Genomic DNA, 25633 nt, shown 5'->3' with positions numbered 1-25633 from the left:
CTATTGCACAGGCAAAAGAGCCTAGACACCACCAGAGAGTCAAGCATGTACTTCGTAGATTTCACCTTCTACGAGAGTTCGTTGAAAGAAAAGAAGTCGAGATAAGCAAAATTGGAACTGATGACAACATATCAGATCCATTAACTAAACCTCTGCCGCAGGCGAAGCACAACTCGCACACTGCAGCTATGGGAATCAAGCATATTGGAGAATGGCTTTGATGTCTCTGTTTAATGTTTTAAAGTTTTAGAGTTTAAATCTTTGTAAAACATTATTGGTTAATCATTCACAATAAATGAAATGAATTCATTTTTCCATTTAATTTATGGTTTATTAAATGATGAGTCCCTTCAATTTGACGATATATTCAAGATAGACTGTCAGGACCAGTCCTGTGACTAAGAAATGTCTATCAAGTGAACTTGAATGTCAAAGGTTGAAAATGGTCCCTAATCGGAGTTTTCTATAAAATTGGACGCATAGAAAACGTTAGACGATTAGAATGCAAGATGACTAGTAGTTCTGTTTCTTGAACTATGTGGACATGGCAATGTCATAATCATTTGCATAGATACTTACTTTGGGAAGACTAGTATCGGACAAGACCTATGAAACTTTACTGTAAGAGATGAAAATCTGTCATAAGTAAATTTCATTAAATTATTAGACACTAAATCCTCAATACTTGAGTGATTTGAGATTACTTGTTTGAGAACTGGTTGCTTTGACGTTGACCAACCGTAGCACCGTAAAAGGAGGCTATAAAGGCAACGCTCAGGTAATCACCTATCAAACGAAGTCTAATCTCAAGATCGCAAGATTGGGATTGTCCTCCCATAAATCGGGATGAGATGCTTAAAAGTTGTACAAGGCCACTCGGAGAGCTAGAAACTGTGAAATGCATGGCCGTGCTCGGATGAATCATAGGCTATGATTATCTGTTTATTTGATCAGTTGAACTCTGAAACCGAGGAACACCTCTGGACGTAATAAGGATGACAACTCTTACCTTATGTTCAAGAGCAAGCATCGAGCGACAAAGGAATTAGGAAATGCACACTTGTCCCTAAGGACAAGTGGGAGACTGAAGGAAATAATGCCCTTGGTCCAAGTATGCATTCTATGTTAAGTCTAATAAATGCGGTTCAGTATTAATTAACAAGTTAATAATTCAGTGAGATCAAGTGAGCTGAATGCCTAGCTAGAGGCCGCTTCAGTTCAAGTGGAATTAATGATATTAATCCACAGCTTACTCTTGACTGAACCCGTAGGGTCACACAAATAGTACGTAAACGGATCAAGTATTTAATGGCATTAAATACTCCATCTATGAATATTCGGAACCGACGGATCTTGGTTTCAGTGGGAGCTAAGATCGTCACAGGCAAGAAATGAATACTCCGGAAACGATGATATTGCCGGAAACGGAAATATGGATCGTATCGGAAATATAAATATTATCCAAGTCGTAGATGTTGCCGGAAACGGAAACATGGTACGTATCGGAAAATATTATCGGAAATGGAAATATTGCCAGAATCGGAAATATTGCCGGAAACGGAAATATTGTCAGAATCGGAAATATTACCGGAATCGGAAAATAATTCCGGAAACGGAAATATTAAATATTTGTTCGAAACGGAAATTAATTCCGGAATCGGAAATATTAAATATTGTTCGTATCGGAAATGAATTCCGGAATCGGAAAATTTAATCGGAAGCGCATCGTACGAATAAGCATCGGACGAGGCCTGCCGGACGAGGCCCAGCACGAAGCCAGGCCATCGCCCAGCAAGCCAAGCGCGCCGCACAAACAGCCACGCCAGGCCCAGCGCAAGGCCAGGCCCAGCAGGCTGCGCAGCGCGCACAGCGCGCACAGCACGCGCAGCGCGCAGCGCGCGCGGGCGCTGTGTGGGCTGCTGCTCGCGCGCACGCATGGGGCCCATCGTGGCAGCCGTGCGTGTGTGTGCAAGTGTTTGTGTTCGTGCACGTTTCCTAAAACATGCAGAGTTCGGTTAATGATTAAATTCCTAATTCTATTTGATAAATTAATTAAATTAGAGTTCTTGTAGGATTCTAGGTTTAATTAATTTGTATCTGAATAGGATTTCGATTCCCTTTCCATACCCCTATAAATATGAGGCTAGGGCTCACAATTTATAACAAGTTTCAAAGTATTCAAAGTGAGTTTTTGAGAGAAAAATTCAGTCACACATTTGCCTATAAAGTGCCGAAAATAATAGTACCTTAAGGGCGATTCTAGTTGGTCAATCTTAAGGCGGATCCGGACGTGCTGTGGACTATCTACGGAGGGACGACACTTGGAGTCCTAAAGACTTGTTCTTGTTCGGTTCGGGCGCAGCTAGGGAAGGCACGCAACAAAGAGTATGCATCTAAACTATGCTAAATGATTATGTGTAAATAATATGTTTTCCTGGCTTTATGGTTTTTCCGCATGATTTATGAATTGTCATATGTATCATAACCTAACACATGAAGGGATGATTAATTATTGTTGATTGTTGGTATTAGTTGTTAATTCCTATTGATTGCTTTTATTTGCTTTGCGATTAGATTTGCGCAGGTCTGATTGTATTAGTCTAGCAATATCAAATTACGATCCAAGAGATGCAATTTGATGTTTAGGCTTATTTCAATAGGTAGAATTGTGATTAATACGTAGCGAGAGCCCGTTAATTCTAAGTCTATGATTAGTATCGATTCGAGAAAGCATGCTAGTCTAATTAACTGCTTTATTGATTATTGTTGATCGTTTATCATCCTGGATTGTTGTTCATTGGTGAACCTATGCCCTAAACCTTTTAATATCTGAACTATTCCTTGTTTAGTTATTTTCGTAGTTTTAATTATAAAAATCAACCCTTTTTGCTGTTCCACAACAGTCTAGACCTTAGATTTAGTAATAGGAAGAACGCTTGTTTCCCTGTGGATTCGATCCCTACTTCCCTTACTATTTTGTTAGTGGATTTAGGTTTATCTTTGATTAGGCGATACGACTTTAGCCTGTCACCCGTATTAGTAAACGTCCCCTGAACTCTCAATCACTACTCTGCTGGATGTACGTTGAGCGATCTCCATAACAGGGATCACAAGGGAACCTATGGCCGTTGTGATCAAATATGCTCTCCCTTCGGGCATATCACGATAACCGGGTTTTGTCAGTTTTCTTCATTGTAGTTGTGAAACTGAATGACGACTACTAAAGACTAGTACAAAAAGAGGCTAATACCCACAGTTAGTTCTGATTTTACTTAATATGATTGCCACATCCAGAGGGGAAATTCGTTCGAGCCATTTTCTTCGGAAGAGTACGCTCGTCCTATTTTTCGACCCTCACAATGGAGACTCCGCTGGGGACGATTATGAAGTACTTGTGCAAATAGTGTGTCGGTGATGAAGATGTATGGCAGAAACCGAACGCTAGGCCGCATTTACTTCCTTATTAAGTTGTTGGGACGACCTGGAGTATTAAATGTGACGAATGATTGCGACAGAACCGCATACCAATTAATCTTGGCTTTCTTGGCATGTTAGATCTCGAAAGTTTGGAATAAGAACACCTATCAACCCAATCGGGGTACATAATGGTATTCACCAATTCGTTCCCTAAGGTTTATACAACTCTCATCACACAAAGGCACTTTTGGGTGATGAGATGGAGCCACATAAACTTATGCCCAAAAAGAAGAAAATAAGAGGAGAGAAAGAGATAACAAGTGTGTGTGTTTCTTATATTGATTTTTCCTAAGTGAAAGAGAATATATACATAATATTTCAATCAAGAAGTGAAGGAAGCTATAAAGGTTTTAGGAAAACCAAACACCAAATGATGTCCAAAGATCTAAAGAGATCAATGACCAATTAATCAAGAGAATAAATTTATGAAAGATGAAGAGTTTATGTTATATCCTTAACCAAGGATAATAACCATCCATTCACCCATCAAAATCAGAAAAGCAATACATATGTAGGATTTAGTGGAGGAATTAAAAAACCAAAAGAAGTCAAGAGACTCAAAGGAATCCCATGATAATAATCATCAATACTTAACCTTTGATAATAAAGAGTTAGTAACCTCCATACTAAGAGGAATATCAATCACTATTACTCATCATAATAAAAAAGATTAAAGTTCTTAAAACACAATTAAGAGGGTTGTTACAAAAGGAATCACGAGTGAGAAAGACCAACATACAAAAGTACGTCTTTTGGTCTCTGAGCCATCCGCTCGATGACCATCGGGTGGACTTCTTTTTCAAGCTTTACTTCCAACACAAATATGAGTCAATTACTGTCCTACGAATTTTTTCCTTATATACTCTTAGACATTTTGTCCCTTAATTAATGCATTAGCTACGTTTAAAACAAAAAGAAAAAATGTTATTGAATATGTCGAAAAGCTAAAACTAATCAAAAGATCTTGTGCGCACAAGGTGTATAATAAATTTATTGTACACCAAGATAACTTTAACCCTTTCTTTTGTAACTTTAGCCTAGTTTTGATTAACTTTTATATTAGTAAAAAAAAATTGATAGATAAATATTTTAAAGGGTTAAATAATTAATTTTATACATTATTAGTGATTTTGAAGAAATAAGTTTTACTAAAATGAAAAAATTTATCATTGAAAAATAGATAAACTTTTACATATATATGCTTAACTTTTAAGCATTTTAAGTTAACTTTTACTCCAGTGTACAATATTTATTGTACACCCATTGTAAATAAGAATTTGTGAAAACTAATACTCCCTCCACCCCTTAATACTCACACCGCTTTCTTTTTCGGGTCTTCCCTTAATACTTGCACCACTTCTATAAATGGAAACTTTTACCAATATTATATTATTTCTCACACTTACCTACTAACCCATCTACCCCTCTACTCCCTACAAAAAGTAATTTAAAAATTCACACCCCTCACACTTACCTACTAACCCATCTACACCTCTACTCCTTACACATTTTCCACTAATTATATTATAAAAAAACGCAATAGCAACTAACACCTATTAAATTAATAAGTTAATTCAATTGTTTTAAACTCCATACCGATCAAATCGGTGCAAGTATTAAGCAACGTCTGCGAAGTACCGAGTAGTTTTTAATAGTCAAATTAACAGTTGCATGATCATCATGTAACTACTGACATAAATTAAGATTTAGGTAATAAGAAAGCCCCAACCTTAAAAAAGCATACAGTTGTCTCTTTCAAAGATTCCCACATTGCAGAAAATTTCAACACTCTATTCCCAGATTTGCCACCAATTAATAATGCTCTTTTAATTTTCCAAAATTTCAATGATTGTGACATCATGATGTTTCTGGGTTCACTGTATTTTAATATTACACAGTCAATGATATTTATTCATCCATTTATTATGAAGGGAGTGACATTTTAACTTACTTGGCTGCTCAAAGAATGGAGAAGATAGAGATAGGCAAGAAAATGGGAGGTGGGAATTTGTTGTTTGCTGTAAATGGTGAGAGACTTGAGATACCCACTAATATTGATCCATCTACTACTTTGATTGAGTTTTTGCGTACTCAAACTCGTTTTAAAAGTGTCAAGCTTGGGTGTGGAGAAGGTAATTAATTAGCTTTACTCAATTCTCTTTATTAGCGTTTTTATTGTTCGTGTGTCCGAGATTGATCAATATCGGATGTTAGTTTACTGTTACTTTTAGTTGTATGATGCTATGAGATATTAGTATGATTTTTAGAGATGTAAGTTTTGAAGCTTTATTGTTGTTCTGCAGGAAATTCATATTTGGTTGTTTTATTCTCTGAATTTCAGGTGTTCTTTTAGCTGTTTTCAGCATTTATGTTGAAAGTACAGATGAAATTATTAATAAGATTTTGTATAATAGTATTAGCAGAATGAATTTTATGTTTGAACTTTTTGTCATGTTTGGAAATTAATTCTGGCTAGGAATTCTAGTTGGGACAATTGAGAAATAACAATTGTATAATTTTCTGTTATAGATGGCTTCTTTAGGTGTTTTATTTGTTATCTGCCAAATGAATTTTGGATCAAATTATACATGGACAACAGTGGTGCTAATTTAGCCAGTTCTTGAGTTTTTGTGAAGAATTGTGTTATAATTCGTTCGAAGTAAGTATGATGCTCAATTGGAGTAAGAATTTGTTTGTGACTCTATTGTTCAATGTCATGAACTGCAGGTGGTTGTGGTGCTTGTGTTGTGCTGCTATCAAAATATGATCCTGTCCACGATAAGGTGGAGGATTATACGGTTAATTCATGCCTTACACTTGTTTGTAGTATACATGGTTGTTCCATTACCACAAGTGAAGGTCTTGGAAGTCAAAAAGAAGGTTTTCATTCAATACACCAAAGATTTGCTGGATTCCATGCCACTCAGTGTGGCTATTGTACGCCTGGAATGTGCGTCTCTCTCTTCTCGGCTCTTGTCAATGCTGAGAAGAAGGATGGAACAGAACCCTCTCCTGGATTTTCGAAGCTAAAAGTTTCTCAAATAGATAAAGCCATGGCTGGTAACCTATGTAGGTGTACTGGTTATCGACCAATTGTTGATGCTTGCAAAAGCTTTGCAGCAGATGTGGATATTGAGGATCTAGGATTCAACACTTTTTGGCAAAAGGAGGAGAACAAGGAACTTAAGGTGAGTAAGTTGCCTGTTTACGATAGCAGTTGTCAGATATCAACATTTCCTGATTTTTTGAAGAATGAAATGAAGTTTAAAATGTTATTGGATTCGGGAAAATATTCTTGGTATACCCCTTTTAGCATTGAGGAACTCCACAACAAGTTGGAATGGAGTGAATCCAACAATGTGAATCGTGTGAAGTTGGTTGTTAGTAATACAGGTACAGGTTATTATAAGGAACTAGAAGGTTATGACACATACATAGATTTAAGGTACATTCCCGAACTCTCAATGGTTAAAAGAGACTCTAAATGCATCCAAATAGGGGCAGCTGTGTCAATCGCTAAGGTTATTGTTGCACTGGAAGAGGGCGGCGAAGATAGAGTGAGTGAGGGAAGTATAACAATCCTAAAGAAAATTGCTGCCCATTTTGAGAAAATTGCTTCTGGGTCCATCAGAAATTCAGCAAGTATAGGTGGAAATTTAGTTATGGCACAAAGGTGTGGATTTCCTTCTGACATTGCTACTGTTCTTCTGGCTGTGGATTCTAGTGTAGAAATGATAAGAAGCTCAAAAAGAGAGACCATAAAACTGGAGGAATTCTTGGAAAGGCCTCCTCTAGATTCAAAAAGTATAATATTGAGTATCAAGATTCCAATTTTGGAACCTTCTATAAGATCAAATTGTAAACTTATGTTTGATACCTATAGAGCAGCACCTCGTCCTCTAGGGAATGCATTATCTTATCTAAATGCTGCTTTCTTTGCTGAAGTTTCTTCCAGAAAATCTGCTGATGGCTTCATGGTAAACAAGATTCAGTTGGCTTTTGGCGCTTATGGAACTAGGCATGCAGTACGGGCTAGAAAAGCTGAAGAGTTTTTAGCTGGGAAAATTATTGACTATGATGCTCTACGCAAAACAATGAATTTAGTTAGGACTTTTGTGGTGCCTGAAGATGGTGTTTCACATCCTTCCTACAGGACAAGTTTAGCTGAGGCATTTGTTTTCGAGTTTCTGCACCCTTTGGTTAAATCTAATTTTGGATTTTCTAGTTTAGGTTTGGATCAAGACATTGATTCTCAGTCTGCAACAGTGAAAGAAAACAGTGGGCAACCTCTGTTATTTCCTGCAAAGCAGGTAATTATACCCAGCACCGAGTATCATCCCGTTGGGAAGCCCATTAGCAAAATTGGAGCTGCTCTCCAGGCATCTGGTTCGTTTTAACTTTAATGTTTCAATCTTTCTTTACCCAATTTTGGATGCCCTTGTGAGTCTTTAAGGAAAACGGGTTGGTTTAATCTCTTGTTTGATGTAGAAATCACTGAACCAGATTGGAGGTTAACGCGTGTCTGCATGTCTATTTATTTTTATAATTAGGATCTCTTTTGCATAGTGGAACCTTTCTTTTGTATGTTCGTCTTTTCTTTTTCTCTGCGTATGTTTTCATTAGTATACTAACAGCTTTAAAGTTTAATCTACCACTGTTATTTTGTTGTTGAGTCTTAACGTACACACTCTTATCTCTATCTAGTTTGTGGGATTAGTAGATATAGTTATGGATATATTGTTTGCTTGCTTTGAATTTATGAGTTAGGTCTAATGAGGACATACAATAATCTATGAATAATCTTGAATTACATATGGTGCCCAGCCACAATAAATTGTGTTCTCTCTCCCACTCTTCAATGATAATCACAATTCCATGTTACTAATACCAGCAAGTGTTTCCCTTGTTTCTTAACCCAGCAGAATCGTGGTATCTTCTTTAATGTTTTGAGTTACGTTTTACAGGTGAGACCACATACGTTGATGATATTCCTTCGCCGAAAGACTGTCTTTATGGAGCATTTGTGTATAGCACAAAGCCATTGGCAAGAGTCAATTGTGTTAGATACGAGTCTGGATCATTTCCAGATGGAGTTGTTGCCATTGTTTCCTATAAAGATATCCCACACGGGGGGAAGAACATAGGAGCCCAAACTATATTTGGGATAGATTCATTATTTGCTGATGAACTCACAAGGTGTGCTGGTGAACGTATTGCACTAGTTGTAAGTCAAGCATCTTGTTTAGGTTTCTTTTTCTCATGGTCTTACTTTACCTTTAATTTGAAATTTCGAGGTATACTGAGTTTAAAGAGCATTATAGGTTGCAGATTCGCAGAGGCATGCAGACATTGCAGCTAATAAAGTAGTCATTGACTATGACATGGAAAATTTAGAGCCACCAATTTTGACAGTTGAAGATGCAGTTGACAAGTGTAGCTTTTTCGACATCCCACCTTTTCTATGCCCTAAACCAGTCGGTGACTTTGACAAGGGAATGGCTGAAGCTGATCAGAAAATTCTTTCAGCTGAGGTACCCCTCATGCATTTGATGTATATTCTAATTTGTGTTTGGAAGTGAATATGTTGTTTGAATGAGAAGTTGAGAACAGTGGTATTTTGACTTGAACAAATCAAATTCTAATGACTTCGCTTTGGTGATATCTGTAGATTAGACTCCCATCACAGTACTATTTTTATATGGAGACTCAAACTGCCTTAGCTATTCCAGATGAAGATAACTGCATGGTGGTTTATAGTTCTGTTCAAGTTCCTGAATTTACACACTCAGTGGTTGCTAGTTGTCTTGGAGTTCCTGAAAACAACATCCGTGTCATCACAAGACGGGTTGGAGGCGGTTTTGGCGGAAAGGCAATAAGAGCTATGCCTGTGAGTATTCTGTCTCTAAATTTTGTGATTATATCAAAGTTCCCCTACATTTCATTAGAGCATTTGTGTTCTAAATACTTTCTTTTAGTAGTATCTTGCTTCTTTTACTAACCTGGATATAGAGGGTTATTTTAGTCTAGAAGTACTTTGATACAGATTTAAATAGATGATCAGAAAATAGTAAGCTGTTCTTTTCTCAGTTCATGTATATAGAATACTGCAGAGTGCAGAATGATCCATAGGAAGTTGCATATGCTACGCGAATATGTTGTCTTGGAGTTTCAATAGCTAGAAAGATAATGAATGCTGAAAATCACTTGAAAGGCTCGGATTTGTTAATCCAATTCTGAAAAGTAGAAAGTCTGGCATTTCACTTACTCAAGAAAAATCCGTGTATTACTTCCAGTCTTCCATTTCTACCTTCCTTCATTTATAAGTTATAACACAATATTTAACATCTTATAGATTGCATCAGCTTGTGCACTAGCAGCACACAAGCTTCGTCGTCCTGTGAGGATGTATCTCAATCGCAAGACTGATATGGTAACGACTGGAGGAAGACATCCAATGAAAATCAGTTATAGTGTGGGATTCAAATTAAACGGGAAGATCACAGCTTTGCATCTTGAGATTTTGATTAATGCTGGTATATCAGAAGATATTAGCCCAATAATGCCATCAAACATAGTGAATGCACTTAAGAAGTATGATTGGGGTGCTATGTCACTCGATATTAAAGTATGCAAGACAAATCATACAAGTAAATCCGCAATGCGAGCTCCTGGTGAGATACAAGGATCATTTATTGCTGAAGCTGTGATTGAACATGTAGCTTCTACCCTTTCGATAGATGTTGATACTGTTAGAGACAAAAACTTCCACACATTCGACAGCTTAACTTTGTTCTGTCAGAATGCTGCTGGAGAGCCGGATGAATATACTTTACCCTCAATTTGGGAAAAACTAGCTTCATCTTCAAGCTTTGACCAGAGAAAAAAGATGGTAGAACAGTTTAACAACACTAACATATGGCGTAAAAAGGGAATTTCACGGTTACCAATAGTGCATGGTGTTTCAGTAAGACCAACCCCTGGTAAAGTCAGCATACTTCGGGATGGGTCAATTGCTGTGGAAGTAGGAGGGATTGAGCTTGGTCAGGGTCTATGGACCAAAGTAAAACAGATGGCGGCATTTGCTCTGAGTTTAATAAAGTGTGCTGGAAGTGATGATCTATTGGATAAGGTAAGAGTAATACAAGCAGATACATTAAGCATGGTACAGGGCGGGTTTACTGCTGGTAGCACTACTTCTGAGTCAAGCTGTGAAGCTGTTAGGATTTGCTGCAATACATTAGTTGAAAGATTAACCCCTCTGAAGGAGAGTCTACAAGAGAAAACGGGATCTGTTAACTGGGAGACGCTTATTTTTCAGGTAACTAGTTGTTCAAGTCCCCCAGTGATATCATCAGAGAGACAATTTTTTTTTCCCGGTTGACTATGAGTAGGGATTTTCATTGCTTTTAGGTTCATATTATTGATTAACCATTGCGACGCCTCAAAAATAAATAAATAAATAAAACACTGAGAATATTTGTATTGTTATCCCCTTTTTCCATCGGAAGCATGTTAGTCTTTCTGCTTGTTTCTTTTCTGTATACTGTTAGCTCAAAATAAAATGAAGTTTCTTTGATGAACTGCAACCAAATACTGAAATACTACTTAGATACTACTGTATAACGTTTTTACACTAAACAGATATTGAGCAACATGCACAAATGTCAGAAAATCTTAGATCTCATGTAGAAAATGTTGAATACAAACCTCACATTTTCTAATTGCAGGCAGGCTTACAAGCAGTGAATTTGTCGGCTAGCACTTATTACAAACCCGACTTCACTGCCATGCAATATCTAAACTATGGAGCTGCTGTTAGTGAGGTAAAGTTTGATAGAAACAGCCTTGTTTAAGTCTTCCATTTATTGAAAGGACTTTTTGTATTGGTTTGAGTATTTGTTATAACAAGTGCCCTTCTCAAGCAAAATCATCCTGGCTGGAAAGAAACAAAAAGAAATTTAGTCAAGATCCATTTCTGAGGTCTATTTCTTATAATACTACTTTCCTTGTACAGGTAGAAGTGAATCTCCTCACGGGAGGAACTACTATTTTGCGGTCAGACATCATTTATGACTGTGGACAGAGTCTAAATCCTGCTGTTGATTTGGGACAGGTTGATTTTAGTAGCATCCTTACATGCAGTATTACTTCAAGATAGTGCTTATTAACTGCTCCATATATTTTTTTTCCAAAACTTATTTCTGAAGGTGAAAAGAATTCAATCAAGACATTCTGCACATACACGTTTTTTTCTTCTTTAATATTTAGGATTGGCCCCTTGTCCAATTGATAGTTAACGCATAAAATTTGTGTGACATTTGTTACAGATAGAAGGTGCTTTTGTTCAAGGTATTGGTTTTTTCATGTTGGAAGAGTACCTAACTGATCCTGATGGTTTGGTGGTTAATGATAGCACATGGACTTATAAGATCCCAACTATTGATACTGTGCCAAGACAACTGAATGTCGAAATAATGAACAGCGGTCATCATAAGAATCGCGTTCTATCATCTAAAGGTTTGTGAGTTTGTGGCCCCCAGAGATTTGTTTAAACCATGTCTGTCTTTTGCCACTTTGCACAATACATATGTTATTGTAATAACATAAATTCTGGTACTGATGGATAAGAGATATGGCCGTATATGTGTATTGAAAAGTTGAAAATAACAGGTCAAAGAATTATAACTTCTCTAGAAGACTAGAACATATATAAACAAAGGTGTAATCTGCAGTCTTTGGTCACATATATAGGTTTTAATAATAAGAGAAATCTTCATTGTTATTCTGTTTGGTATGCAGCATCTGGAGAGCCACCTTTGCTGCTGGCAACGTCAGTTCATTGTGCAGCAAGAGCAGCCATCAAAGAAGCAAGGAGGCAGCTTGCTTCTTGGGGCGGCCATGTTAACGTTTCCATGTTCCAGTTAAGTGTTCCTGCCACTATGCCTGTGGTCAAGGAGCTCTGTGGCCTTGACATTGTTGAGAGATACTTGAGTAGTTCACTTGCCCAACAAAGTCACTCATAAGCAATAGCCTTTGTGCTGGTTTGCATCCCAAACCCTTACGGTTATGAAACATCTTTTAAGATAAACTTGTGTATAAATTATGATGATGTTACAAAATAAGTCTACTGTGAAATGAAAAGGTACACTATCAATGTAATAATAAGTTGAGATGCAGATAAAGGGGTTGAATCCATCAACAAGGTTCAATATTGAAGAGCGATCGGCGTCACTAATAAAGGTTGCAATAGTATTCTACAAATAATGTGTAGTTTGAGGTTACTTATGTACCTCTTATGTTGTAAAAGGTACTCAGCATATTGTAAATTTCTGAGTTTCATACTTGTATACAGGAAGACAAATACAACAGAATTTTCTTGTCAATACATTAAGCATTTGGTCATAGACTGTTTCTTTGCCTTCTTTTCCTCTTTCTTGAATAGGACTAGCAGAGCTGCAGAGTATCCGGTGATGATCATTTGCTAAGGTTCTAAAATCAAATCAGGTGAAGACCCTACTCCCACTAAGGCCTTGTTCTGTTCACCTTATTTCCACTTATTTCAGGAAAAATAAGTCCAGATAAGTTCAGATAAGATAAGTTCAGGAAAAATAAGGGTTGGCCAAGTACAATTTATAACTAAAATAAGTTTTGATAAGTTCTAATAAGTTCTAATAAGTTCAGATAAGTTCAGTTAAGTTCAGATAAGTTCAGATAAGATAAGTTCAGGAAAAATAAGTGGTGATTAGAACGCAACCTAATTAGAGTTCAAGACGACGTTTAAAATTTTTAAATAACTTTTTTTTTCCATCCTGGACTAACTAATTTACGATAGAACTCTATGTTAGTACTCGTTCAATGCATGATTGTAAGAAATCAAAAATTTCTTCTTTATTACTCATAAAATATCATGAACTAATTGATTTTATAACAAACTACACAACTCACATAAAAGGAGGTTTTTGGGAAGCGGGATGGTCACAACTCCATTTTGGGAACGAATAGTCATAATTTCATTTTAAAATTTTCTTTTACTAATCTAAGAATTTTGGAAGGACACAAAGACCAAAAACACAATTAAAATATAGAAAAAGATGATGTCATAAGCAGTTTGGGTGGGGGGTCCAATAAAAAATGACATATCAACGGTTTTTATTTAATCTATAACTAGATTTTGTGCTCGGGCGATGTCTCGAGTCATTACTTGGATAACTTTAATTGCGCCTTTTTGCAAAAAACAATCATAATTAACTCCTATTCTTATTAAGTTATAGATTTTATCATCACTTATTACATTTCATTTGCAAAGAAATAACATGTAGCATGACATAACCAAGTGGTGTCATTAGCATTTTAATCAAGTGGTCATGGCTTCGAATATTATATAAACTATACATGTGTTTCTAATTTTGGGATTTAGAAATATATGTGAATGACATAAAATGACATGCGTCGAATCGAATGAGGAGACCACCACACGACATGGTAGACTTTCTTACAAACGCCTTTTTATATATTAGTATAGATAATTATAAATTGGAAATTAGAGAGTCTACGCACGTACTAATAACTCAATATATTATTTAGATTGTACATCTAAATTCAACCTTCCATGAATTTGTGTTAAATGTTTTTCATACATTATCGAACATCATTTGTTTATGTGTAATGTGACACATTTGCTAGACATCTTTTACTTTATAAAGAAAAATGAAATATGTAATTGACAATGAGAATTTTCACTTACTGCCACCTCACATACTATTTCCATTTTACAATGCATTATTTTGATTTTGATCTTTTTGTGCAAATGAGTCACAAGCACAATATAAATTACAAATCTCTTAATTTTAACCAGATATTATTATACACAATCTCTTAATTTTAACAATTAGGTCAAGACATTGACTAAATAGTCATAATTGTATCTCTTATAGAAGGGATGTATGTTAATTAGAGAAATGGGTATTATTTTCAGGATGATGATAGAGGTACACAAGGTGTGCAAGAGCATCTTGCACACCACCACTTATAATATGCCACCTCAATTTTAGAAGATTCTATCTCTTTTGAAAATTTCAAACTGAAATTTGAAATGTGTTTTGAAATTTTAATTTTGAATTTCAAATTTGTTTTAAGTTCCCAACACAATCAGCAATTAATTATCTTTAATTCCCCATAAAAGCAATAAGTGCATTCTCCATAAAGGAAACGAGTAACCAAAAAATTATCTAATATTTTGATCTTTTCATGACTAAAATGATCCCGTAAAATGGTTTTGATCCGCAATTAAAAATTTGGTTACTTATCCTCCTGAGAAGAATCGAACCCAGGTTTGCGCAGTTAGAGTAGATGTTGTAACAGCTTAGTAGTGACCATTGTAGCAAGGGGTATCAGCACGTAAGTCATTGCAAACATAAATCTTTTGATCATTTTACCGAGTTCGAGGATTCTAAATATGATTTATGTAAAGGTGAAATGATCCTTTATAATCGTAGATAATATTATAACACATTCATGTGTTCTAGCTATTTTTTCTAATCTTGGTGGTGGGTCATAATTTTGTATTATAACAAGAAGTAAACAACTTACTCAGTAGATGTTTATGAAAATGTTAAGAGTTACACATCTATATATTTTACTTGAGTTTATTTTTATTTAAAATTTAATTTCTTCAAAAGTTATATAATCTTGTGTAATCTTAGCCAAACTTAGTAATTAAAGGCTAACTCTTCGAAGTTTGATCTAAACAATTCATTTACAACGTACGGAGTTATATTTTATGATAACGTTACTATTTTACAGGTTTAGACATACGTAATAAAAATTTCATTTGGAGATTGGTAAACATTTTCTGGTATCTTTAAGTTTTATGGTAAGCCTTTGTGTAATCAGAAAAATATGTAGTATATAATTTTTAAAAAATAAATTATATTTTTAACAACCAACTCTTTTTTGATAATGAGGTAAACTAATTATCAGATAGTCCCCATAAAGATAACGATTTACCAAAAAATCATAGTTAAAGTTGAAAAAAATATTCAATATTAAGTTTGATGTTTTATTTACTAAAATAATCCCATAATTTAGTTTGTCACATTTAAAAATTTGGTTATTTTTTCTCTAGTCAAGAATCAAGCACGAGTTCTCGCAGTTAGATCGAGTAGATGTTATAGCAATGTAGTAGTGACCCCCTTAGCAAGAGGGATCAGCACATATGTCATTTCAAACGAAACTTTTTAATATAATTTTACGGAGTTTGAGAATTCCGAATAAGATTTCTTTAAAGGTGAAATCATCCTTTTTAATCGTAGATAATAATACAATATTCGGTCCTAATTCAATAAGGGGTTATTGGCAAAAAAGTTTTTTTATTATATTTTTACTAGGAAGTACTCCGTATGTTTTTTCAATGAAAATTAAATTTTATAAGTATGTATTTTAATACATGGGATCATTTTATGTATTATGAAATCTAAACATTCGCTGCTTATAAAACCTTATCTATATTCTCAAAATCTCAAATATATTATATATTTTCTAGCACAAATGGATGTGCTGATACCCCTTGCCAAACTGGTTACACCGAAGTTTATATGATCATCTTTACATTGCCCCTAGACCTGCGTTCGATCCTTTATATGTGCATCTTTTTTTTTCCTTTGGGCAATTGTTGTTTTATATTATTATTGTTTTTATGATTTCTTTTTAGTATTTACGGAATCATTCCAGTTATTAGGGAGTAACGATATGCTATTTCGACAATATATGATGTGGACTGTAATGACAGATGTGTGAAACGACCAATCTTTTGCATATCATAAACTCTTAGATGTAGTTTAAGTTTCAGATATTATGAATAATATAATGATTTTTCAAAAAATATATTTGTTGTAAACAATGAAGTTTAGACTTTGAGTTTAATTATCATGTGTAGCTTCATCAGAAAACTTTTTGTTATGTCTTGAAAAAAAAATGCATGTACTCATATGATTCGTCGATGGATAATGAAAGAAAAAGCATGTACTGATACTCATATCTTTAAACTTAAAAAAGCATAGTTAAAAGTGAAGAAAAACATCAACAATTTGATCTTTTCATGACCAAAATGATCCCATAAAAATGGTTTGTCACAATTAAAAATTTGTTTTATTTGCTCTTGACAAGAATCGAACACTGGCACACACACTTAGAGTATATGTTATATCAGTAGAGTAGTGACCATTGTAGTAAGGGGTATCAGCACGTAAGTCATTGCAAACAAAATTATTTTTGTCTAATTTTACCGAGGTTGAGAATTCTGAATGTGATTTTTTTAAAAGGTCGAATGATCCTTTTAATCATAGATAAAGTTATAATACATTGTGTTTTCCAATTTTGGTGGTGGGTCGTCATTTTGCGTTATAACAAGAAACAAACAACTTAGACGTTTATGAAAATGTTAGAAATTACGTATCTGTTTTACTTGAGTTTGATTTTATTTAAATTTAATTTCTTCCAAAGTTAAATGATCTCGTGTAAACGTAGTCAAACTTAGTTAGTTATTTAAATCTAGCTCTTTGAAGTTATTGAAATCTAAACAATTTATTACAACGTAAGAGTTACTCCCTCCGTCCCTTAATACTTGACATGTTTTGACTTTTGCACTATTCACATAATTCGCTTTGACCCTATTTTATTTTCAGTATATGAAAATAAATGTTAGTATATAATATATTGTTGGCTTCATCTAAATGTATATTTTCAAAATATTAATATTTTTATAAGTTTTATAATATATAGTTAAAGAAATTGGTGGTCAAAGTTGTGCATCGGCAAGCGTGTCCGGTCAAAACAAGTCGGGTATTAAGGGACAGAGGGAGTACTATTTTTGGATATCATTACTATTTAACAGGTTTAGACATACGGTAATAAAGAAATTCATTTGGAGATCGGTAAATATTTTCTAGTATCGTTAAGCTTATTGTGTGTCCTTGTGTAATCATAAAATATATAGTACATAATACAAAATAAAGAATTATATTTCCAACAACCAACTCTTTTTTTTTTATAATGAGGACAATTAATTATCTGATAGTTTCGATAAAGGCAACGAGTAGCCAAAAAATCATAAATAATGTGAAAACATCCAATATTTGAACTTTTCATGACTTAAATTATCTCATAAAATGGTATGTCAAATTTTTAAATGGTATGTCAAAATCTTGGTGGTGGTCGTAGCTTTTTATTATAACAAGAAGCAAACTACGTAGATATTTATGAAAATGTTAGAAATTAAAGATCTATTTTACTTGAGTTTGGTTAAATTTAATTTCTTCAAAATTTAAATGATCATGTGTAATCATAAAAATATATAATACATAATTAAACAATAAAACCAAATTTATATTTTCAACAACCAACATTTTTTTGATAATGAGGATAAATAATTATCTAATAGTCCCCATAAAGACAACGAGTAGCCACAAAATCATAGTTAAAAGGTGGGGAAAAAAAAATCAAAATTTGATATTTTCATGATTAAAATGATCATATAAAAGAGTTGTTAATACTTAAATAAAATTATTTGTGGGCTCTTGTTAGGAAATGAACACGGGTGCACAATTAAAGTATATGTTAAAACAACGTAGCAGTGACCATTGTGATAAGGGGTATCAGCAGATCAATCTTTGGAAATTAAATTGTTTTAATCTAATTTTGTTGAGTTTGGGATTTTTTTTAATTATGATTCTTTTAAAGGTGAAATAATCTTGTATAAGGGTAGTCAAAGTTAATACAATGTGTTGCGTTAGCGTACTTTTCCAATCTTGGTGGTGGCAAAACTATTTTGTATTATCAAAGATATGAACAATTTAGGTTATTATAAAAATGTTAGGAGTTACATATCTATTTTAGTTGAGTTTGATTTTATTTAAAATTTAATTTCTTTAAATATAAAATGATCTCGAATAATGGTAATCAAGGTTAATAAAAAAATCAACATGTAACCTAACTTTTCAAAGTTACACCTAAACAATCTATCTACAACATACAAAGTCATTTTTCAAAATATTATACAAGTCCAAACATACGGTAAGAACAAATCTTTTTTGGAGATCGTTAGCTATTTTCTGGTATCGTTATGTTTTATTATAAGCTCTTGTGTGACCATAAAATTAAATATGTAATATTTAATATAAGGAAAAACCAATCTTATATCACCAATAAACCCTTTTTTATATTGAGGACGATAAATTATCTGATAGTCCCCATAAGAGCATCGAGTTGCCAAAATATCCATGTTCAGGTTGAAAAAAATGTATATCCAATATTTTGATTTTTGTATGACTAAAATATGATCCCATAAAATGTTTTTTTTACACTTTAAACAAATTATTTTTGGGCTCTTGATAGGAATCGAACACATGTTAAAGCAGTGTAGCAGTGACATTGCCACAAGGGGGTATCATCACATCAATCCTTAGAAAGAAAATTCTTTTATTCTACTTTAGTCGAGTTTGAGATTTTTATGTCATGATTTTTTTAAAAGTGAAATGATCTTCTATAGTAGCAGGGAAATTAAATAAAGTTTTGTTGCAGCTAAATTTTTCAATTTGGTGGTGGCAAATTTATTTGTATTATAAACGATGTGAACGATTTAGGTTATTATAAAAATGTTAGGAGTAATACATCTATTTCAGTTGAGTTTGATTTTATTTAAAGGTAAAATGACACCCCCGCTAAACTAGTTACTTGATCATCCTACCACTAAGGTTATTGTTCGATCCTCCAAAAGTGTAATTTAAAAAGAAATTGTTATCATATTTTTTTTATTTTTTTTGGCATTTAATATTTTTTTATGATGTACTGAATTTCAATTGAGACTAAAGATTGTTAACTTATTAAATTTGATTTCACATGGGATTACATTTCTAGTTTACAATTTCGAATTTAATTCGGAATTCTCAACTGCAACCCGACCAAAGCTCCGTTGTTCAATGCTTTATCGTTCAATCACCTTAGTCGTCGGAAATTACTATGCTTTAGTCGCCGCCCCAACAACAATAACAAACGAGATTAATTTAATCGCTCTTATATATTGATACATAAACAATTACACATATATAAAAGTATGCTTATAATACATACTTCGTATGAGACTAAAAAAGTTATATTTCTCAATTCAAAATTCACTTGTATACAAGACCCAAAAGTAAAACCTACAATCCAACACAAAATAAAGATCAACATAACAAAAAAAAAACGCAAACTAAAAAATAAGTCAACTCTAGTCAAAAGTTGACCAGGATGACAAAAAACATATGATCATGTGTAATCGTAGCTAAACTTAGTAATTAAAAACTAACTCTTCGAAGTTATGATCAAAAGAATTTATTTACAATGTACGAAGTTGATTTTTTTGGATATCGTTACTATTTTACATGTTTAGACATACAGTAATAAAAAAATTAATTTGGAGATCGGTAAACATTTTCTGGTATCATTAAACTTATTGTAACCCCTTGTTTAATCATAAAAATATGTAACACATAATTAAATGATAAATCCAGTTTTATATTTCCAACAACCAACATCTTTTTTATAATGAGGACAAATAATTATCTGATAGTCCCCATAAAGGCAACGAGTAGCCAAAAAATCATAGTTAAAGGTGAAAAAAACATCCAAATTTTGATCTTTTCATGATTAAAATGATCCCATAAAACGGTTGTTAATACTTAAATAAAAAAATTTGTGGGCTCTTGTTAGGAATCGAACACAGGTGCAAAATTAAAGCAGAAGTTAAAGCAGCGTAACAATGACCATTGTGATAAGGGATATCAGCACGTTAATCTTTGGAAATGAAATTGTTTTAATCTAATTTTGTTGAGTTTGAGATATTTTCTAATTATGATTCCTTTAAAGGTAAAATAATCTCATATAATGGTAGTCAAAGTTAACACAATGTTTTGCAGCTAACTTTTTCAATCTTGGTGGTAGCAAAACTATTTTGTATTATAAAGGATATGAACAATTTAGGTTATTTTAAAAATGTTAGGAGTTACACATCTATTTTAGTCGAGTTTGATTTTATTTCATTAAATGTAAAATGATCCCGAATAATCATAATCAAGGTTAACAAAAAACAATCAACATGTAACCTTACTTTTCAAAGTTACAACCTAAACCATTTATCTACAACATACGAGGTCATTATTTTTGGAGATCGTAAATATTATACAGGTCCAAACATACGGTAAGAAAAAAATCTTCTTTGGAGGTTGTTAGTTGTTTTCTGGTAACGTTATGTTTTATTATAATCGCTTGTGTAACCATAAAAATATGTAATATTTATTATAAGAAAAAACCAATCTTATATCACCAATAAACCCCTTTTTTATATTGAGGGAAAAAAATCCGATAGTCCCCAAAACTCCATAAGAGCAAAGAGTTGCCAAAAAATCCATGTTAAGGTTGAAAAAATGTACATCCAATATTTTGATATTTTTATGACTAAAATATGATCCCATAAAATGTTTATTTACACTTTTAAATTTTTATTTTCGGCCTCTTGTTAGGAATCGAACACGGGTGAGCGTAGTTAGAGTAGATATTAAAGCAGTGTAGCAGTGATTATTGTGACAACGGGGTATCAACACATTACTCCTTGGAAATAAATTTGTTTTAATCTACTTCAGTTGAGTTTGAGATTTTTATGTTATGATTTCTTTAAAAGTGAAATCATCCTCTATAATCGTAGTGAAATTAAATACAGTTTTGTTGCAACTAATTTTTTCAATTTGGTGGTGGCTTGATATAATCTTTAAAAGTGAAGACTACTCTATATCTAAGCACCATTTTTGCTCAAATGGATTGATATAATCTTTCTCCAGCCAATACAAAAAATTGTCCTCCTGGTTGTATTCATTATTTCTTTGACAGCAAGCTATAACATATTTTGAGTCTCATTATTTCCTTTGTCCATCTTAAAAGCGACATCGCTAAGGCCCTATAAAACCACTATTGGCCTTTCTTTTGGGATCAAGCAACTTACTCTATTTTACTCCTCAGAGTGAAATATCCTCAACTCTTAGCTGAAAAGAGGAGGATTAGCTTTTCAGAAACAAATATAACTGAATTTGTACAAAAGTTAAACGATTTCGTGTAAACGTAACCAAGCTTAATTAGTAATTGAATCTATCTTTTCAAAGTTGTGATCTAAATAATTAATTTACAACGTAAAAAGTTATTGATTTTGGATATCGTTACTATTGAACATGTTTAGACATATGGTAATAAAAAAATTATTTGGAGATCAATAAACATTTTGTTTATGTAAGCTTGGCATATCGAAAAGTTGATTTTTTGTTTTGTTTATGTATTAAATCTACGGTAAGAAAAAAATCTTGCCGAAAAGTTGAGCTTGGAGATAGAAATGCAGAATCATACTTCCTTTCTTTATGTATTACATCTTTTTATGGGATCATTTGAGGAAAAAAATTTCCGATAGTCCCCATAACTCCATAAGAGCAAAGAGTTGCCAAAAATCCATGTTAAGGTTGAAAAAATGTACATCCAATATTTTGATATTTTTATGACTAAAATATGATCCCATAAAATGGTTGAATGTTAATTTATTAAATCTGATTTCAATTGGGATTACATTTTTAGTTTATAATTCCGAATTTCGGATTTCTCAATTGCAACCTGACCAAAGCTCCGATATTCAATGCTTTGTCGTTCAATCACCTTAGTCGTCGGAAATTACTATGCTTAATAAGTCTTTAATCGTCGCCCCAACAACAACAATAATCGAGATTAATTTAATCGCTATTTAATATATATATATATATATATATATATATATATATATATATATATATATATATATATATATATATATATATATATATAAACAATTACGCATAGATAAAAGTTTCATTTCTTATTAAAAGTATGTTTATAATACATATGAGACTAAAAAAAAAAAATATCATTTCAAAGTTCACTTGTACACAAGACCCAAAAGTAAAGCCTACAATCGAGCACAAAAGAAAGCTCAACAAAACCAAAAAACGCAAACTAAAAAAGAAGTCAACTCTAGTCAAAAGTTGACCTGAATGACAAAAAAACACTCCATTTGAAAGTACGATCGTGAAGCATCAGTAGCTGAAAGAATCAACCCTTCCAGACTGGACCAACACCATAGCAGTAACACAAATCGGAACAGACATGACCAGGCAACGTTTCAACAAAAGTCAACCTGAGCAGACCCCTGACATTGCCTAGGCTCTACTGATTGAACCTCCAGGCGGTGTATAAATACTCCGTATCAAACAAAATATCACAGGCCCCAGAACCAACAATAACCTAACCAATACCTACAACCAATCTGATTGTTGTTAACACATCAGAATCATCTGCAGCACAACCTGCAGAAACACAGAAGCATAGTATAGTGTTTGAAGCTAAGTCTACGAAGGACTTGTTGACAACAATTTACCACGTTTACATATTTTCAGTGCACACTTATATGCTATCTTCATCTATTTCTTGAATGCATGCTCTTTCCGTATGATATTTGTTTGGAAGATCTTATTGTCCCTCTGACAGATGCCTCATGATGTTTTTATATGTTGGCACTTGAATAGTTTCTGTTGCTGTCTAATGCATGAATCTGCAAATTGCGCTGGAATCTAAAACGGACCCAAACAATTGCAGTACTCCATAAATAAATAATTGACACCCAAAAACATACAAAACACACAGAACAAAAATGTAAATCTCAAGTGAAACATAAATTACAGGAAAAAAACCTTGCCCAGTAATTGGATAATGGCCATTATTGAGTAAGGAACCAGAGCTTCTAGCTGACATCCGAACCTTCTCTAGTACTAACATTAGGAGATAACTGAACTCCTATTTTACCAGTTCCATCGAAAATCTCATTTGGGGTAACCTTAACCTCAAGATCTGTTAGGTTATGATACATATGACAATTCATAAATCATGCGGAAAAAACCATAAAGCCAGGAAAGCATATTATTTACACATAATCATTTAGCATAGTTTAGATGCATACACTTTGTTGCGTGCCCTCCCTAGCTGCGCCCGAACCGAACAAGAACAAGTCTTTAGGACTCCAAGTGTCGTCCCTCCGTAGATAGTCCACATCACGTCCGGATCCGCCTTAAGATTGACCAACTAGAATCGCCCTTAAGGTGCTACTTATTTTCGGCTAAATGGGCAAGAGTTATGGCTGATTTTTGTGCTTAAAAATCCTAGTTTTGAATACTTGAAAACTTATGTATAAATTTATGACCCTAGGCATATATTTATAGAACCTTGGAAAGGATTTCGAATCCTGTTAGAATACTAATTAATTAATTAGAATCCTATTAGAACTCTAAATAATTAATTTAATCTTTTAGGATTAGGATTTAATCTATGCACGAATTCCGATAGCTTTAGGATTCGTATAGCACGTACACACGCACCGCACGAGCATCGCACGCCCATGCGCAAGCCTTGCGGCCCACGCTGTGCGCACGGCGCACAGGCCCACTGCCCGCAGCCCATTTGTGCGCGCGCGCCAGCCTTGGTTGGGACTGGCCTTGCGCTGGGCCTGGTCGAGGCATTGGCGTGTTGTTGGATGCGTGTGGCTTGCTGGGCGATGGCCTGCCTTCGTGCTGGGCCCTCGTCCGGCAGGCCTCGTCCGATGCTTATTCGTACGATACGCTTCCGATTAAATTCCCGGTTCCGGAATTCATTTCCGATACGAACAATATTTAACATTTCCGATTCCGGAATCAATTTCCGTTTCGAACAAATATTTAATATTTCCGTTTCCGGAATTATTTTCCGATTCCGATAATATTTCCGATTCTGACAATATTTCCGTTTCCGGCAATATTTCCGATTCCGGCAATATTTCCATTTCCGATAATATTTTCCGATACGTACCATGTTTCCGTTTCCGGCAACATCTACGACTTGGATAATATTTATATTTCCGATACGATCCATATTTCCGTTTCCGGCAATATCATCGTTTCCGGAGTATTCATTTCTTGCCTGTGACGATCTCAGCTCCCACTGAAACCAAGATCCGTCGATTCCGAATATCCATAGATGGAGTATTTAATGCCATTAAATACTTTATCCATTTACGTACTATTTGTGTGACCCTACGGGTTCAGTCAAGAGTAAGCTGTGGATTAATATCACTAATTCCACTTGAACTGAAGCGGCCTCTAGCTAGGCATTCAGCTCACTTGATCTCACTGAATTATCAACTTGTTAAGTAATACTGAACCGCATTTATTAGACTTAACATAGAATGCATACTTGGACCAAGGGCATTATTTCCTTCAGTCTCCCACTTGTCCTTAGGGACAAGTGTGCATTTCCTAATTCCTTTGTCGCTCGATGCTTGCTCTTGAACATAAGGTAAGAGTTGTCATCCTTATTATGTCCAGAGGTGTTCCTCGGTTTCAGAGTTCAACTGATCAAATAAACAGATAATCATAGCCTATGATTCATCCGAGCACGGCCATGCATTTCACAGTTTCTAGCTCTCCGAGTGGCCTTGTACAACTTTTAAGCATCTCATCCCGATTTTTGGGAGGACAATCCCAATCTTGCGATCTTGAGATTAGACTTCGTTTGATAGGTGATTACCTGAGCGTTGCCTTTATAGCCTCCTTTTACGGTGCGACGGTTGGTCAACGTCAAAGCAACCAGTTCTCAAACAAGTAATCTCAAATCACTCAGGTATTGAGGATTTAGTGTCTAATAATTTTAATGAAATTTACTTATGACAGATTTTCATTTCTTACAGTAAAGTTTCATAGGTCTTGTCCGATACTAGTCTTCCCAAAGTAAGTATCTATGCAAATGATTATGACATTGCCATGTCCACATAGTTCAAGAAACAGAACTACTAGTCATCTTGCATTCTGATCGTCTAACGTTTTCTATGCGTCCAATTTTATAGAAAACTCCGACTAGGGACCATTTTCAACCTTTGACATTCAAGTTCACTTGATAGACATTTCTTAGTCACAGGACTGGTCCTGACATTCTATCTTGAATATATCGTCAAATTGAAGGGACTCATCATTTAATACTAAACCAAGATTAAATGGAATATGAAAATACATTTCATATATGATAAATG

General features: G+C 34.1%; 1 protein-coding gene across 1 annotated transcript; it reads left to right on the top strand.

Annotated features, from left to right (window-relative positions):
- The first annotated feature begins 5213 nt into the window (after positions 1–5213).
- On the top strand, positions 5214–12881 carry LOC110803363 (abscisic-aldehyde oxidase). The gene is made up of 10 exons (XM_022008872.2): positions 5214–5609; positions 6205–7863; positions 8442–8701; positions 8799–9008; positions 9146–9364; positions 9830–10795; positions 11205–11300; positions 11492–11590; positions 11805–11994; positions 12277–12881. The coding sequence occupies exons 1-10, from the start codon at positions 5444–5446 to the stop codon at positions 12498–12500; spliced, it is 4089 nt and encodes a 1362-aa protein (XP_021864564.1). The 5' UTR covers positions 5214–5443; the 3' UTR covers positions 12501–12881.
- Positions 12882–25633: the final 12752 nt, after the last annotated feature.

This window comes from Spinacia oleracea, chromosome 5 (genome assembly GCF_020520425.1).
Source record: "Spinacia oleracea cultivar Varoflay chromosome 5, BTI_SOV_V1, whole genome shotgun sequence".
NCBI lineage: Eukaryota > Viridiplantae > Streptophyta > Magnoliopsida > Caryophyllales > Amaranthaceae > Spinacia > Spinacia oleracea.
This window is presented reverse-complemented; position numbering and strand designations above follow the sequence as displayed.